At 46.7% G+C, this 17,374-nt stretch overlaps 1 protein-coding gene across 2 annotated transcripts in view; it reads right to left on the bottom strand.

Moving 5' to 3' along the window:
• TNPO1 (transportin 1) overlaps positions 1-17,374 on the bottom strand; it is a 1,970,728-nt gene that overhangs the window by 344,696 nt on the left and 1,608,658 nt on the right. The window contains exons 20-21 of one of the 2 annotated variants that reach the window (XM_069627508.1): positions 16,517-16,592; positions 15,565-15,664 (exon numbers count right to left, since the gene is read on the bottom strand). In XM_069627508.1, the coding sequence (XP_069483609.1) occupies positions 15,565-15,664; positions 16,517-16,592 (176 nt within the window). The remainder of the gene's footprint in view (positions 1-15,564; positions 15,665-16,516; positions 16,593-17,374) is intronic. The other variant, XR_011280658.1, reaches the window with a different exon arrangement.

Consider the following 17,374-nt stretch of genomic DNA (forward strand, 5'->3'; position numbering starts at 1 on the left):
AACCAGGATGGCGTGGTCGACAGTATGCAGCTGAAATGTCTTAAGGTATCAGGGCACCCACCCCACCCTGGTCAGAGTGCCTGGAGAGATGATCAACAACAGAGATGAACACACTTTCCGGCACAGAAGCACAACTGGAATGGATAAAAGAAACCAACATTGCGTGTGTTGCTGTCTTCATTGGCATGCGTAAACCATAATTTAGTAGGTACCTGGTCCCAACACTCTCCCATGTGTTGAGCAAGTGCCGTTCTGGACTCCAGGGTCCAAATGCGTAAGTACCTGGAGCTCAGCCACAACCTTACTTTCCTTAAGGGCAGGGATGTAAAGAATATACCATCAGGGGAACAGTAAATTAAACAACTGAATTTGCATAACAAGTCTAACCAAAACAGGATCACATGGGAGTAAGGGCCCAACAAGAATGCATGGTGGTCTGAGGTATGACCTAACGTGACCATGAGCGGGGGAGACATAGGGTGAGTCTGGGTACCTGCAATTGACAATTTCATCAGAGTGCACAATATGCAGGAATTCGGAAGCCTAATGCGTGGAGCGTGATGATCCTGTGTCAACCAAATATTTTCACCAGCAATGCTACAATCGACAGAAGGGGCTGTACTATTGTGTGGAATAAGTGGTGCAACCAGTTTGGGAACCCGTTGGCAATCTCAACGATCAATCAGCAGCAATGGCGGTGGAGCCGGGATACCACCAACCCAATCAGTGCAGTTGGCAGACTGCCGAGACAGTCATGCTAAGGTCCATTCGGCAGTTGGCTTTCCAGTGCCCAAACTCTATACAGTAGTTACGTTGGTCCCTGTATGTTTTGTGATACGCCTCTGTCCTTGTTCATGTGCTTGGGAAGCCCCTCTCCCCATGCCTTGTCCCCACCCTGCTGGTGTGGAGCAGCACCCTTCCCTGGGAAGGCTGCAACTGCTGTATCTGCATCATCATAAACTTGGCTTCCATGCTCTGTCTTTCAATCTATTCATGTAATTATGCAGCTATCAAAACCTCTACCAAGTTGCAACGATCAGCACAGATTTTATACTGTCCGATATCATGGATTTCAACCCAATAACAGAATGTGCCACCACTGCCTGTGGTACCACAAAGGCGGCATCAATAATTCCAGAATACTGGTCAAAGCATGGTTTTAGACGCTCAAGATATTCCACAGGATTATCACCCTTGGCCTGCTTACAGACGTTTATTTTGGACCAGTCAGTTTTCCGGGCACAGATTTCGAGTATGGTCTGCAAGACCCTATCAGTGAATGCTTTTAGCCCTCTTATGGTTAGAGGTGCTTCGGCTGGCCAGTTAGAGCATACTTTTAACGGAGGGAAAGTATTGGCGGGCAAGGCTGGGCACAGCAATTCGTTTAAGTCAACGCATGTGGGGCTGTACCACTCTATGATGTCCTGAAGTTCTTCTTGGAACTTGACCAGGTCTTCCTGTATCTTTGGGAATGTCTGAACAATATTAAACAAGTCAGTGGCACTCCAGGGTGCATGTACCGTAACTATGGTATTCCTTCCTGCAGGGATCTGTCTAAGCAGATACGCACCTGTACTGGTAGTGGTGGGAGAAGCTGGGAATACATCAAAAGGTATGTGTGTGGTGGATGACGGTGACTGAAAGAGGCGACAAATATGGGCTCTTAGTTCAGCTGCGATTGGGCTACTCGTGGAGTTCATTGGGGTAGACTGGAAATAGGTTTGTGGTTGTGTAGAGTCTGGGCTATCTGACTGGTAGTCAGGTGTGGTATTTAAAGTGGTGGGATTGTACGAGTCCAGAATGTCTTAGTGATATTCCTCTGGTGGGGCCGCTCCTGGATGGCATGCATTACTCACCGTAATAGCATTTCTGATGATTGTTATCTGCTTAGAATCACATGCTGTGCATAGACTAGCGAGCAGTACCCGGAGTTGGAGCTGGGTTGTGAGAAGGAACAGTAGTGAAAAGATGTCTCATTACTGCTTGTCCCACCTGAGAGTCAGACCCAGAACCAATTTTTCGTTTCAGTGCCAGCTAGTAGAGGAGGGGATCCTGTCTCTAAATCAGCCATCTCAAGGTGGATTGTCAAATGCATCACACTCCGTCTCTCTGTTGCTGAGAGAACTGCCCTTCAAGCCTAGAGCACATTCTACTCGAGGCACTGGGTATTCCATAGCTTTCATTGCAAATGTTCCCCTAGAGTCCATTTGCAAAGCTGCAACCTGGAGTTCTGTACACATTTCTACAAAACACTATTGCCTAGACACTCTGTTGTGAAGGCCTTTGGGTAATCTGGTTTACGGTCTTGATTCTCATGTTCCTTCTTAGCTGTCTCAAGCGCTTCATCCACGGCCTTGCTGAACAAGTTAGTCTCCTCAACCGGCTTGTTTATTAAGGCTGCTTGGGTTTCAGGATTGAAACCAGAGTTTCTCAACCAGGCGTGCCGTTTTAGTAGTGTACTCTGGGCCAAGGTCCTTCACGCTGTTTCAGCAGCGTCCAAAGTGTTAAGAATGTTGTGGTTGATTTGCTCGTCTTCCGATACAATCGCAAGTAGTTTAGCCCGCATTGGTTCGGGGACCTCTTGAAGGCCCTCTTGAGTAGCTAGCCAAGAGAGTGGTGTTGTTGGCTATTCGGGTGGAGAATGCAGCAGCGGTCATAACCCTTTTTCCCCCAGTGCATACAACTTTTTGCCTTCTTTATCAGGTTGTGCCTCACCTGTAGACAGAGGGACACCTGCCCTCTTTCTCGTAGTCGTAGTAGTCGTAACTACCAGGGAATCTGGAGTGGCATGCCCTTTAATGTAAAGGGGGTGGGTAGGAGAAGGGTGAGACAACTTTTCTACCCTGGCATTACCCGCCCTGCGCTGGTGTTAACAATGAAGACGCCAGACGTCTCTTAATAGAGTTCAGTAAGGGAATGGCCTGACTGGCAGTAGGCTTTTCCTTCAGTATGTCCTCTACAAAATCTGAATCCTGCACAGCCTCCTGTTTGGCGATTTGAAAATGTTCAGCCGCCTTCTTTAAGATGGCGTTAAACGCCATCTGATCATCCACAGGTGAGGCCTGACGGACTGGAGTGGTAGGGGGGAATCCATACACAGAGCGTGACGGTTCGGGTAGGAGTAGAGGACACCCAAGGTTGATCATTAACCAGATGGCTGTCTTCCCAATTATCCATGGGGCCAGCAGGACCATCCGTAGGGTCCCCAAAGGGATAATCATCCTGTATGTAGGTATTGATAGGCACTTCATCATCAGTAAGTTCAAAAACATTCCCTTCCTGAGGATCCTCAAAGGTCCTCTAAAACGTAGCCATAGGCATATAAGGAAGCTCCTCACGAGGCCTCTTGGGAGTTAACCTCTCTGAAAATTGAACAAACTTCTCCAGTCTGTGCATGCACCACTCAAACCTTTCCCTGGTCCATGATGATGTACCAGAGTCGTCCAGGGAAGGAAATGGATCTGCTGGACGATATTCCTCTCCAGAACGTCGAGATTTTCCTTCTAAAGTCTTGGATAAAGACAAAGGGCTCTCAGAGTACTCTTTTCAAAGCTCCGGGCATTGTGATGTGTCTCCAAATGCGTCTTTGGGCCGTTCTTTGTTTCGACTGTTCCTTTTGTTTGACCGCTGAAGCGATCCTCGCGATACTATCGCAGATGCTCAGTGTTTCAGGGAGGTGTGACGGTTGAGCCGGTGGCTGCGTGGTGGATTTCGGCGCCACTAGGGCCTTAAGCGGTGTCACATCTTTCTTCTGAAGCATCTCGACGGCCGCGTGTGATTTGGTGCTAGCGCCCTTACTTTTGGATTGCGCGGATGAAGCCGTCAGGGTTCAGACATGTGCAATGGCACATAGGGCCCACCTCACAATGGCAATAAAATACTTGTTATACATGGCTGTTTGCTTTGGCAGCACAGTATCATAATGCAACCAGGGTAAGTTAATTAAAATGTCGAATCCACAGCTTTCCCCCACACCGCTGTTGCCCTGTTAGTTATGATAAAGTACTTGCTACCTGCCATGTTTAACAATGGCTTAGTGCCAAAACAGTGTTAATCCTACGTCATAGTGTACATATCTTGACCACAGAAGTGCTTAGCCCTCCACTGCATAACAATGCCCTCTTATAAATTCTTGTTCCGACGTGTTTCCCTTTTAGCATATTTAAGCGTGCTTTAGTGAGAGGCCTCCCTAGGCAAGGCAGCTTGAGCAGGCAGAAGTGCCATAGTAAGAGAGCAATCTGACCCTGAACCATGTGGGAACTGTAGAAGTAGTTTACACAGCAGGAAGTGCAATGGATCGTAGAAGGTCTTCCACCATCATCAAGAATGTGCCTTCCCAGGCGTGAGAACATAGCCACTGCCTGTGACTTGTATGCAGAGAAGCTGTGAACAGCCTCCAAAAACATTGTTGCTCTTCAAACTAATGCCATGCTTGAACCAAGCCTTCCATTGAAATACATGTGTGCTTGGCTGGATAAAACCACTGTGCACCGAGGGAGGGTGGTTGCTGCGCCAAGTCTTTTTCTGCCTTTGGGTTGCTGCTTGTCCTGTGTATGCTGGCTTTGCTGACCGTTACTAAAGACTTTCACCAATCCACCTGAGTCTGTGGTTGTTTTCCGACAAAACCAGTCTGGTCAGAGCGAGGAGGAGTCCAGTGACTGGCAGTTCATGCGAGACAATTGCTCCAATCAGGTAAAGAGTGCAGTCTGGGTGATTAAGAGTGACTTGTGAAACTCAAAACAGCTGCAGGTTCTACTGTGCAGCTGCCGGCGCACATCTTTGCAATGGTTCTCATCTATTAGCTCTGCCCAGTAAGCAAACAAGGCTTCTTGAAGTAAAAGGTTAATTGCTTGCAACAAGGTGGGCCCCCATCAAATTAAGAGGGGGGGTGGGGGGTAGCACAAACCTTGGTTTCTCACGGGTAGAGGAAAAAAGCACTATAAGCAGAATGTGGTCGTTATGTGTGTCACTTGGGTCCCAAGCCCTAATCAATGGGTTAGAATTCAGTCAAATATAATGGCAGCTACCAGAGCAGCCACATATAAATTATGTCGGGTTCTTTCAAGCACTAATCCAAGCACCAATTCTAAAGTTCTCCAATCAGGTTGCCTGTGCAACTTTGAGTCCAGCAATGCCATGATCATATATTGCCAAAGCCAGATCACACTCTCCACACAGCACGACACTGCATCGGTTGTGATGTACAAGTAGCCATCCCTGGAGTACAGCAAAACTGGACAGCGAAACCAAAAAAAGGTGCGGTTCCTACACAGCCAGATTTGTGGCGATATTCACATAGAGAAAAGAGGGTACTGGACTCTGAAACATCTTGGTCTCATGGAGGCACATACATTCTCATCTCCTCTGATAGGAGTCATATAGGTCATATTCAACTATGTATAGCAGGACAACCAAGGCCTTAAGCTCAAACTGCATTAAAATCCGATTTCCAGTAGCTTTGACTTATTTTGTTACATCTACTCTAAAGGATCAAGCCTGAAGAAGTTTTGTAGGCCAGATTAGAGTTTTCTTTATCATGGCTGCCAGCATGACAGCATTCTGTTCTCAGCACTAAAGCCACATTTACCTGCTTTGTATGGCCCTTCACATCCCTACACAAGGAGCCTCCTTAACCTTGGGATGTTGAGAGCTTCAGCCTACACTCCCCAACTCAAGGAGATCCCCATCAGCAGGTCTGGCTCCCTACAGCAAGGCTTTAACCTTGATCTCCAAGTTAAATGGATTTGACATCAGAGCACTGTTGAAATCCCTAGAAGAGCCTCCGAGCACCAGCAGTCTTCTTTTACTCCTCTTCCAAAGAAATTATATTTAGCCTGACATTCTCTTGTATGGGATGCTAGTGATTACAGTTTGACCTCCAAAGATGAAATTCTTGCATTCACTGTTTTTGACCTTTGTTTAGCCTATAGAGGGAGTCAATTATCCTGATTTCTCCTTGCACAAGTTGGGATTACCCAATTTGATCGATTATTTATCGAATGGTACATTTGACCGGATTCGGCCAGTACCATTCAATCGATTTGATGCAATCAAGTTGGGTAAGAAATACCAAACATGGGAAATGGGGGTGTCCCCCGCTCCCCATGTTTGGTATTTTTAGCCTTGGGGGGGATGCAGGGGTGCCCCTGCTTCCTGAAGATTGGAGGCAGGGGACAACAAAAAAGGAATAAAATAGAAAAAGGGACCTTACGCATCGGATCCGACCCGCTTAAGAGGGACGGAACTGACGCTGCAGAGTCAGGAGAGGCAGCGGATGGAGAAAAGGTAAGTGGGGGCGATGTATTGGGGGTTTTGGTCAGACAGATTTGGTGAGTTTGGGCACAGTAAAATTCTATTTGTGGCGCAATGGACTACGGTCAATTCTGCCATTGTCAAACAACCCAGATACCACAAGTTGCCTTTTCGACCATGTATTTTACTATTAACTTGTATTATACTTCAAACTTTGTATTGACAACAGAACAAATCATACTCACAATGGGATAGAGCCAAGAGGGAACAAGAAAAGCTCAAATATAATCCATCCCCACTTCCAAATTAATTTAATGCTGAAATAACAACCACCATATAAACTAGAAACACACTGTTACTAGCCCTTACCAAGAATATGGTCCAGCACAAAATGAAGGGGGCAACTCAAGTTCCTCCATTGACACACACAATATCTCGGATGCAAATTCCAAGAGACAGATATGAAGGCTATAACAAACAACTTTGAACCCTGTGTGAGAAACATCTCCTTCCAATACGTAAGGCGGTCGGAGGTTATCAGCCTACTCAATCAGGGGTTGTCCTCTATCTAGATATGCGTCAACATTTTAATCTTAATTCTACTTTTACAGACAGCAGTGATCTGCTGTTCTGTAGACCTCTTTAACAAAGATCTGGGAAGAGTAGCACCTTTATTCCTTGACCTTTGTTCTCTTCTCAAGGCAGCCCTCTCTAAAATGATGTTCCTGTCCATCTAGTTTTTGAGTGAAAATAAACATGCCAATCTCCATCAGCAACAAATTCCTTGTCTCTCGTCAGTAGTTTGAAGACTCATTACAAATGCGGACCTTTATACCTTGATTTCAGTTCTAAAAGTTAACTCCATCACATTTTCCATCTCCTCCTCATTTAGGAATCTCCACAACTCTGATGAACTTTCCCAAAAATTGCATGGCTTTAAAATATGAAAGTGAGCATATTACATGCTGCCCTCATGTTGATGTTACTTTTACACCAGGGAGCCAATCAATGCTTAGTTTCATGTCTGCATCTCACTAGAACTTTGCTTCACTCTACACAAGTTAATCTTCCCTCAATTAAAACCATTCTGTCTTTTAGAGACCCTTATGTTCTTTAAGCAATTTTCCCTCATGGTGAAAATCTGCAATTTCTCACTTTCTGCACACTTTATAACAGATACTCCCAAGGTCCACCCACCTATTATTGGCAGGTGGGCACCACAAAATCTGCCTCCAGTGTCCACTTGTTCTCATTCGTTCACAAGACTATGGGGCTCAAGTGCCCCATGTTCCCACTGCCTGAGAGTGCCAACTTTACCACTGCATGCACACTTTGGGCTGTCCCCGTCAACAACTCCTGTTGCATATCCACAGATGCTGGGAGAGGAGGGCTATGATTGCAGACCCCCAACTCCACCAGTCTCTCTAGGCTGCACCTTGGCAACTCGATACAACCTAAGTGACTGTCACACCTTCACTGGCTTCTGGGACAGGGAAGACGCTCTCGTAGTACTTCCAGGGTGGCAAAATGTACACCTTTAGTACTTTGCTGGCGATGCATGGGACTCCTATTGCTGCACAAGTAATTCCCCAAATTATCAAAAAAGCACAAACTGGTCGTATTCACACATTTCTACGGATGGCTCCAAACTCCCTCGCCCTGTGCCTCTTTAAATGTTTCTCATCTTATTAATGGCAACAAGAAACACTCCTCTGCATTAACAGGCTTGTTCTTTTTCCCAGGGCATTTGATCACTTTTGCAATAGGCGAGTCTTGCACAATCCCGATAGCTTCCGTGGACTTATCTCGCCACCGACCATACATGCTTTGCGGGCGCTCTAGAGAAAAAGGGAGATTAACTTGGTCACTGGATGGCTCACCACCATTTAAATTCACAGCTCACTCCATTACTATTCAGACACTATGGCCTTTCGGTGACCCTGGGTGGTCAGAAATCCTCAGCCACTTCTCCTGCTGCCAATGCATAATCATACTTCACCACTATCACTTCAGCAGCAGCAGCTTGTACACTTCCTCTCACCATAAAAGGCCAGCGATCACTGCCAAATGTAGCTAAGGCAGTACGTTGGAGGCACCATACTTTTCCTGCATGATACCGTTCCCAATTACCAGTTGCACCTTTGACTCCACCGCTGCCATCATCCGCTGCACACCTCCAGTAAAAAAAAAGGGACTAACTGCAAGCTCCCGTTTTCATTTGCTTGGCAGACATCTAGGTGGTAGTACTTTTAAAGGGACTTTGGCACTCACAGAATCAGTTTCCATCACGAAAAAAGCCATCAGCAACCTTGATTTGAGGCTGATGTGTTAGTTTTGGCACAGGGGTTTTGATGGCCGGTAATGGCCCTTAGTTCCTGGTGAAGAACCTTGTGTTTTGGGCTACAGCGCCATCGCCGCCTGACAAAGACACCTTGAGACACCATTAATGCTACATACAATGAAAGACAATGAAAGACAAACTGAAGTGAGAGGTCTATTGCCGTGAAATAGAACTCTTCTGCATTCTTTTCACACTGGAATGAGGAAGGTTTATGGAGAATACATATTTTTAAAACTACTGAGGTCCAAAAAGAAATTACCCAGGGTAGCGAAGCCCACAACACTGGTCACTATACAAAATACCCAGCGTATTGCGCAGAATGCTCCACTCTAGGAGCCTTCTCTACAGGGTATCCGGTAATATACCCATATATATGGTTGCTAAACAATGTTGCCGGGAAAAGGTTGTGGAGACATTATATATGGTGACCATGCATATGGGGCCAAGGGTAGAGGGGTTGCATGCTCAAAGTGATAATGTCCAAGCAAAAAACAGCATTCTTTTGGCAACCTTTTTGCTGAGACATTATGACATTGAACCCTCTACAGCACTCTATTCTATTAAAAACACCAATTAGGGCAGACAATATTGTTAATTAGGAAAGTTCTTTACAGACTGAATTTACACCGATTGCAGTACCTACTAAAGATTGGCAATGTAGCTATTGCCAGTATCCCGGATTCAGGTGCGATATTTCAGTCCCACAAAGGAAGACTGGGAAAGGTGTTTGAATCTACTCCTTCACAAGTTCTAGAATATTATTGCCCGTCAGAGAGCACAAGGGTATTCTCACTTTGATTACATAAAAAACAATTATGCACCACATTAGCTATTAAGCTTAGACGAACAAGGTACTTTACCTGGTAACATTCTTTCGATGGGATGTTCCTCCGACTTATTCCATGTCAGAGGAACATCACATCGAAAGAACGTTACCAGGTAAGAAAGTAACTTGTTCTTTGAAGGGATTGTGTCCTCAGACGTATTCCACATCTATGACAGACTCCCAAAGGCGGGAAAAGAATTTAGAATTTTAGAATGCCCAATTAAATTGCAGAATAGAGGACTGCCTTGCCAAAGGCCAAATCTTGCCCATGGATAGAATCCAGGGAGTAGTGTTTTACAAAAGTATGGACAGAGGCCCATGTGGCTGCTTCACAAATGTTACGAATGGGAACACCCCTCTGCAGAGCAGTAGAGGCAGCCACATCCCTAGTAGAATGGGCCCGTAAGCCTACCGTAGGGTCCTTACCCACCAGACGGTAGCATTCAGAGATTGTCAAGATAATCCATCTGGACAAGGTCTGCTTAGTAACAGCTTGACCCAAACGCCTTCCAGCGTATCCTACAAAGAGCTGATCGTCCACTCTGACCCGGGACATGCGTGAGATGTAGAAACTTAAAGCTCTCCTAGGATCCAACCTATGGAGCCTCTCCTCTTCCTTACTAGGATGCAGAGGAGGATAGGACACCGGAAGAATTACCTTCTAGCTCAAATGAAAGTCTGACACAACCTTCGGAAGAAAAGAAGGACGGACCCTAAGGACAACCCTGTCCTTATGGAACACCATGGAAGGTGGCTTGGCGGACAGGGCCTGCAACTCACTCACTCTGCGAGCGGAAGTAACCGCAACCAAAAATAGTTTTAAAGGGCAACAGTCTGAAAGGACAAGAATGTAAGGGCTCAAACGGAGCTCCCATTAGGAATTTCAGAACTAAGTTCAAATCCCAACCGGGCACCTGGAAAGGTGACAGTGGGAACACATTAGTTAACCCTTTCAGAAACTGAGAAATCAAAGGAATCTTAAAATAAATACACGCCTCAGACGAGCGCTTAAATATGGACAGCGCCGCCAGGTAACCCTTAATGGTACCCACTTGCAGGCCCTTGTGGGCTAACGAAAGCAAAAAAGACATAACCACAGCAATGGCACATGAAAAAGGAACCACATTCTTTACCCTGCACCAGTCGCAGAACTTTTTCCAACGGCAATGGTACAGGGACTTTGTTGCAGGCCTTCTGGCCGAAAGCAACACCTCCATCACGTCTTCAGAGAGGTCCCAATCCTTGCACCTCAACCTTTCAGAAACCAAGCATGAAGGTTGAGAGAATTGACCTCTGGATGGAGAACCCAACCCCCCTCCCGTGAGAGCAGATCGTCTCGGTAGGGAAGACGGCGTGGAGGGCAGATGGACATGTCGAGAAGGTCCGGGTTCCACGCTCTCCTGGCCCACGCCGGAGCAATGAGGATCATTCGGGAACCGAACCTCTGCAGCACTTGTGGAATGATGGGGACTGGAGGAAACGCGTACAGCAGTGGGAAGGACCACTCCACTATGAACGCGTCCCCTAAGGCTCCTCTTGGAGGAAATTCCCGCAAGCAGAATCTTTCACACTTCCAGTTGACACTGGTGGTGAAGAGATCCAATGAGAACCTCCTGAACGTGCTCTGCCTGCTCAGAGCGTCCGCCGCCTCGTTTTCGTCTCCGGCCAGATGAACTGCCGAGATCGAAATTCCCTGCTGGATGGCCCAGAACCAGAGCTGCATCGCCTCTCTGCACAGTGGGAGAGACCTTGTCCCCCCCTTTTTGTTGAGGTGGGGCATGGCCACTGTATTGTCCGTCAGAATCAGGACATTCTTCCCCTGCACAGACGGCAGAAAAGCCTTCAGAGCTAGCCTGATGGCCCTCAGCTCCAACAGATTGATATGGAGTCTGGACTCCGACAGAGATCAACGACTGCTGACCGTCTACTCGTTGGCATGAGCTCCCCATCCCGTGAGGGATGCGTCCGTCACGATCGTTACCTCCAGCCACGGTAGCCAAAATGGAGCCCCCCCTTCAACAGATTGCCTTTGACAGCCCACCACAGAAGATCTGGGCAACCGAGGGCGGCACCTGAACGGGATCTGACATCCTGCCGGAGGACTGCGACCACTGCATCTTCAGAGCCCATTGCAGAAATCTTATTCGCAACCTGGCCTCTGACACCAGTAGAATGCAGGATGCCATGAGGCCGAGCAACCTCAAGAACTGTAACGCCGGGAGACTCTGGGCACGTTGAAACTTGTCCACCATATGCAGAATGTGATGAGCCCTCACCTGGGGAGGCAAACACTGCCCCAGGGATGTGTCGCACACTGCTCCGATGTACTGGAGCCGCTGCGTAGGTGTCAAGTGGGACTTCAAGTTGAGGGAGAAGCCCAGCCTGTGAAGGGAGTGGCAGGTGACTGAGATGAACCAGGACTTGCTCGGGAGAGCATGCCCTTATCAACCAATTGTCCAGGTAGGGGTAGACGTGAATCCCCCCTTTCCTGAGATACGCTGCCACCACCACCATGAGCTTGGTGAAGACCCTCGGGCGGAGGTCAATCTGAACGGCAGAACCCGAAACTGAAAGTGCGAGCCGCCAACCGCGAACCTCAGGTACTTACTGTGCTTGGGATGAATCGGCACATGAAAGTAAGCATCCTTTAGGTCGAGAGACACCAACCAGGCCTGAAGTTGAAGGCCTGGAGTACTTGAGCGAGAGTAACCATCTTGAACTTGTTCTTCCTGAGGAGCTTGTTCAAACCACGCAAGTCCATGATGGGTCTCGATCCCTAGTCTTTTTTCGGGATCAAAAAATATGGGGAATACCATCCCTTTTTCCTCTCCGCTACAGGTACCAGTTCTATGGCGCCTTTCTCAAGCAGGGATTTGATTTCCTGCGCAAGGAGCAGACCCAGACTCTTCAAAGAGCTTCCCTGGTGGATTGTCGGGAGGCCTCTGCCGGAAAGGAAGACAGTAGCCGTGGGCTATGATCTCCAGAACCCAAACATCTGAAGTAATGGCACGCCATTCTACAAGATGCTGCGCCAGCCTTCCCCCAAACGGCGAACCATGGGACATGGCCTTATGACTGAGCTGAAGCGGCTGTGGCAGTGCCTGAGGGCAAAGAGGCAACTGCCTGAGCAGCCCTGGCACCTAAAGTACCTTGTGTTCCAGCTCTGGTACTCCTACGTTGGCCCCTTTGACTGGCAGCTCCCCCAGATCTACCAAAGGACGAGTAGTATCTAAAAGGAACCTCCCCTCCATTGCTGTCCCCTAAAACGAAAAGGAGGAGGTTGGCGACTTTGCTGCTGCTTTGGTGGTCTGCAACCTCTCAAGGCTCTTGTCAGCCTTGCTGCCAAAAAGATGGTCACCATCAAAGGGCATGTTGAGAAGCCGGGACTGTACATCAGGAGCAAACCCCGACTTCTGCAACCATGCAAACATGCGCATCACGGTGCTCGCCGCCATGGACCAGCTGACAGTCTGCCACGTCCAGACCCGACTGAACAGTCACACATGGCATCCTTGCCATCCTGAACGAGGGCAAGAAAACCATCCCGTTCCTCCCCTTTGGGAATATGTTCAGCCGCCAAAAATACACAATTCCACAAAGTGTGAGTGAATCTTGCCAAGGCACAAATGGAGTTGGCTGCCTTTAAAGCCATACCCCCAGATGAAAATACTTTCTTTGCCCAACCGTCGAAGCGCTTGTCGTCCCTATCAGGAGGGATGGTAGGGTACACCGCCTGCTTCGCTGGAGCCGTAGCCGCCTGCACCACCAAAGTCTCCGGAGTGGGGTGCAAAGACAAGTAGCCGGGGTCGCCACTGGCTGGACGGTATTTTATCGGCAACAACTTATTTACTGCCGGGAGACTCTCCGGAGCAGTCCAAGCCGCCGCCACCCTTCTTTGTAAGGCCATATGAAATGGCAACACTGGCTCAGTTGGTGGACCTTGGTCCAAAATATCTGTCAGGTAATCCTGCAGAAAGTCCACAGGTGGATCTTACCAACCCAAGTACTCCGTCACCCTTAACATGAGACGCCTGTACGAAGCCTCGGCATGTGTACCAGACTCAGGCCTGCCAAATTCAACCTCCGGGGAGGTGTCCAGACCACTGGCGTCATGCAAGGATTGACGCAGGTCTTCCATCTGGCTATGACCAAACAACAGTTCTCAGAAGGGGCAAACTTTTCCACATCTGACCCTAAATCCACCTCTGAGATATAATCCAAAGGCTGGAATAAATCCCTAGATGAGGGTACAGAAAAAGGCTCAAACACAGGCCTCACTGACTTACTCAGTGCCTTCCTCGAGGTTTCCACCGGTCTCCGGGACACCTCTGATAAAGCCACCTCAAAAGGCGTCGAGGGCATTGATGCCAAGCGAGGCGCCGACGGCTTCGACAACGGCTTTGAGGCCGGAGCCCCGAGCGTGTCCTTCGATGGCTTCGGCGCCAATTACTTCCTTGGAGGTGGAGCCTCAAGAGAGCCCCTCCACGGACATGCCGCTGATGGCTTTGATGCCTTCTTAGAAGGCCTCACAGGCTCCAACTTTCTCAAGGGCGTCGAGGATCGGGACCTGGAGCAGGCATGGCTAGAACGATCTACCTTGTCCGATCGGGACCTCGACGGCTCCCGATGATCGTGCTGACCGCCCGAGCCCAGAGGCGTGCAAGTGGTGGCCCTAGCACGTTCCTTGCCAGCTTCTCTCGAAGGCGCAGACGGAACGAAGCCCTGCAATTCAAAAATTGCCATCATCACCTTACGAAATGCGTCCCATTCCGCCGGAGATGAATGCTTGTTGGCGGAGTCCTCGGACGAGGAAGGCGACCAGTGACGGCGCTTCCGAGAGTGCCTAGAAGGGGCAGAGGAATGGCGGGAACCACTCAAGGACCGAGACCCCCCCTCGAAACGTCGGTCGAAAGCCCAGCGGATTTCGACTTTTGGGGTTTGGAAACCCCATTTACAGTCAACTTCTTACGCTCCCGCAAGGCCTTCAACGTCAAGGACTGGCATTCATCACAGTCATCGGTGGCAAGGTCCTCGTCGAAGCACCAGAGGCAGACGTCGTGCGGGTCCGTAAGCGACATCTTGGAACCGCAGCCCAGACACTTCTTGAAGCCCGACTGTGGGGTAGAAGACAAAGACATGATACTTCACAAACACCAAGTTCAAAGAACCGGCTCAATCAGGAGAAGAACCGAGGCACACCGAGATTCTGAAGCAAACACGTTCACGGAAAAAACGGAGCTGAAGCTACGGGCGTCGTGCGTCCTACTTATAATATCCGGTGACGTCGGCTCGGCGGAGGCCTTCGAGGGACACCGTATCAACATCATCGACGCAGGACACAGACGCCGAAAATTTGCCGAAGCAGCACAGCTGTGGTGATTACCTGTCATAGATGTGGAATACGTCGGAGGACACAATCTATTCGAATGAAGGATACTATGTGAAACATTGCTCGTTAGATATATGGCAGGTTTACACGCCAGACATTATTGTACATTTTTATAGCTCAAACCTAGCTGGGGAGCAACAGAGAGCAGTAAAAGCAAAACATTGATAGCGAGAATTTAACAAGCCATTAAGTAAACACAAGTAATCATTTTCACAGTACCAAATATAGATGGGGGTGTGGCAAAAGATAGCCTGAATCTATGCTACAATCAAGTTGTTATTGGAAGCGTCAGGTCTTCAGTTCTTTCTTAAAAAGACATGACCTAAAGCCTTAAAGGCTGGTGGCAACAGGATGAGAAGAGTTTATCTCATGGTCATTAGTCTTCTGTACAGCGGTCTCCTCATTCACTGAGGGGACCTATGTGAAGTAGGAAAGTCAGGCTGCGGACACAAGTGTACCAAACCTCCGCTCCCTGGAAACCTAAGCATCAGGTATGTGTGCTTGACAATTAGATGAGCATGGGTGCTCTGCAACCACATAGGTGTAGAACTGATAACATCCCTTCCAAGGATGCACATTGCAATTGCAAGTGACCAGCGTTAGAAGGCCCGCCACTGGCAAAAGAACGGAAATACATATGCAATTTGTACAGGCTTGCCCGTCAGACTATAATAACCTATTGGAAACATTGAAACAAGAAAAGTCTTATTTTATTGTTTTGTCCAACGCTGGATTTACAATTTGCAATCATCTTACCTGAACTACACCACCAGGATTAACAGTGATCATGGTGCAAATTCCACGGAATGCAGAATCCTTCTCTTCATTGTCTCTTATATTACGCAAAGAAGTGCACCTAATAAATTGCAGAACCAAGTTGTCACATTAGACCACCTTATAACTTCATTAATTTTATAAACAGTGATTGATGATATTTGATGGGTATGTAACTTAAAAACTACAACAGTAGTGGCTTATAAAATTAAAGGTTTGATAACATTTCCCTACAAGATATTTTTCTAGCTCTTAGGATATGGACCTTGTACATTCCTTTTTTTCTCTTGAATCATTAAACAATCCAATTTTTACAAGTTATCATTCATATGGTGGGGCTGAACCAAAAAGCATATTTTTCATTAACAGGTTAGCTACATTTTGGTAGTCTGTTTTACAAGAGCTAAAAATGTTTACTACAATCTGTCTAGTAATTTGTATTGCATTAAATTGAACTGCAATTTTAAAGGTGTTCCCATTAACATAGATTAGAATTATTAGAAATGAGAATCCATGACTTATGTGAAAAATAATCAAAAATTAATATGTTATACAGTGGCTGTGTGTTGCTTAGCATCATACAAGTGTCTAGCTAAATTTTATATCTCGGATACTACCTTCTGTTCCTGAAAGCATAGACATGCATCAAATTCGATTATGTTTATTTTTTTTAATGCTATTTCACAGTCAAGCTTTAAAACACAGCAAGCATGTGACAATCTTATCCCATGCATCAATTAGTAATTAGCCACAACAACAAAATATACATGACGGTGCTACTGAAAAACTCACAAACCTGATAGGACAAGATTAGTCACATGGTTGGCAATGATTAAGGGAATGTGATTTTGTAACCAATGAAATTATTTCTAAAAGTGAGATAGAAAGAAGTCTTGAAGAAAAATGAATAAAATAAAGATTGAATAATACACACCACGGTCTTATAAACTGCTGTAGCATGGGGGCCACCTCTTGAGGACAAACGTAACCAAGACGACCAATTGTTATTGCTAAGGTAACGCAATCACGGTTATACACCACCAAACGCCAACCAAGACATGAGCAAATGAGGGGGAAGGAGAAAAAATAAAGAAAAAACAACAAATAACTCAGAAACAGAAACCAACAGAATCTGTGTATGATAATAAACATAAGATTTTCACTAGTGTGAATTGTTACCACCCAAAAATAGGGTAGCAACATACAAGGCATACTTTTAGGAAAGCATAGAAGAGGGAATTTTAAACAAAAAAAAAAAAAAAAAAGAGAACACCAAAAACACATTTGAGGATCTGCTAACAGGGCATCTTCGATTGCCTTCTATTTAGCAATTTTTTACACGATGAATAAAAAAAACTTATTTGCAAGTGTATCTGCTTTCTAGCAAAGTATTTAAGGGGAAATACTATAAAATGTCAGTAGAAATATTTTGTTTTACTTTGCATTCCTATTGGATAAGAACATGGCCTTCTGGTAATGGAGCAATGCACAAAGGCAAATTATCACATTGGCACAGCCTCTTAAGGATTTCCCAACCAACGTATTGCTTACATTTTGATTGAACGTTTTCCCATTAGAAAAATATTGGATTGAACTGTAACTATCTCATTACTATTTCACTGTTACTGCACATTTATTCCTCACAAGTTTAAAAACATAACACCTTAGCAGCTGCTCCAATTACTCACTAGAGTGACTTCTGTACTCCAAAGTGCATAGTCCCCCCTTCCTCCCTACTGACGAGTCCATCCCATAGGGATTGGACCGGAGCCTTTTTTGCACCACAAAAGAA

The sequence above is a fragment of the Ambystoma mexicanum genome, chromosome 6p, assembly GCF_040938575.1.
Source record: "Ambystoma mexicanum isolate Mex_15411 chromosome 6p, UKY_AmexF1_1, whole genome shotgun sequence".
Taxonomy (NCBI): domain Eukaryota; kingdom Metazoa; phylum Chordata; class Amphibia; order Caudata; family Ambystomatidae; genus Ambystoma; species Ambystoma mexicanum.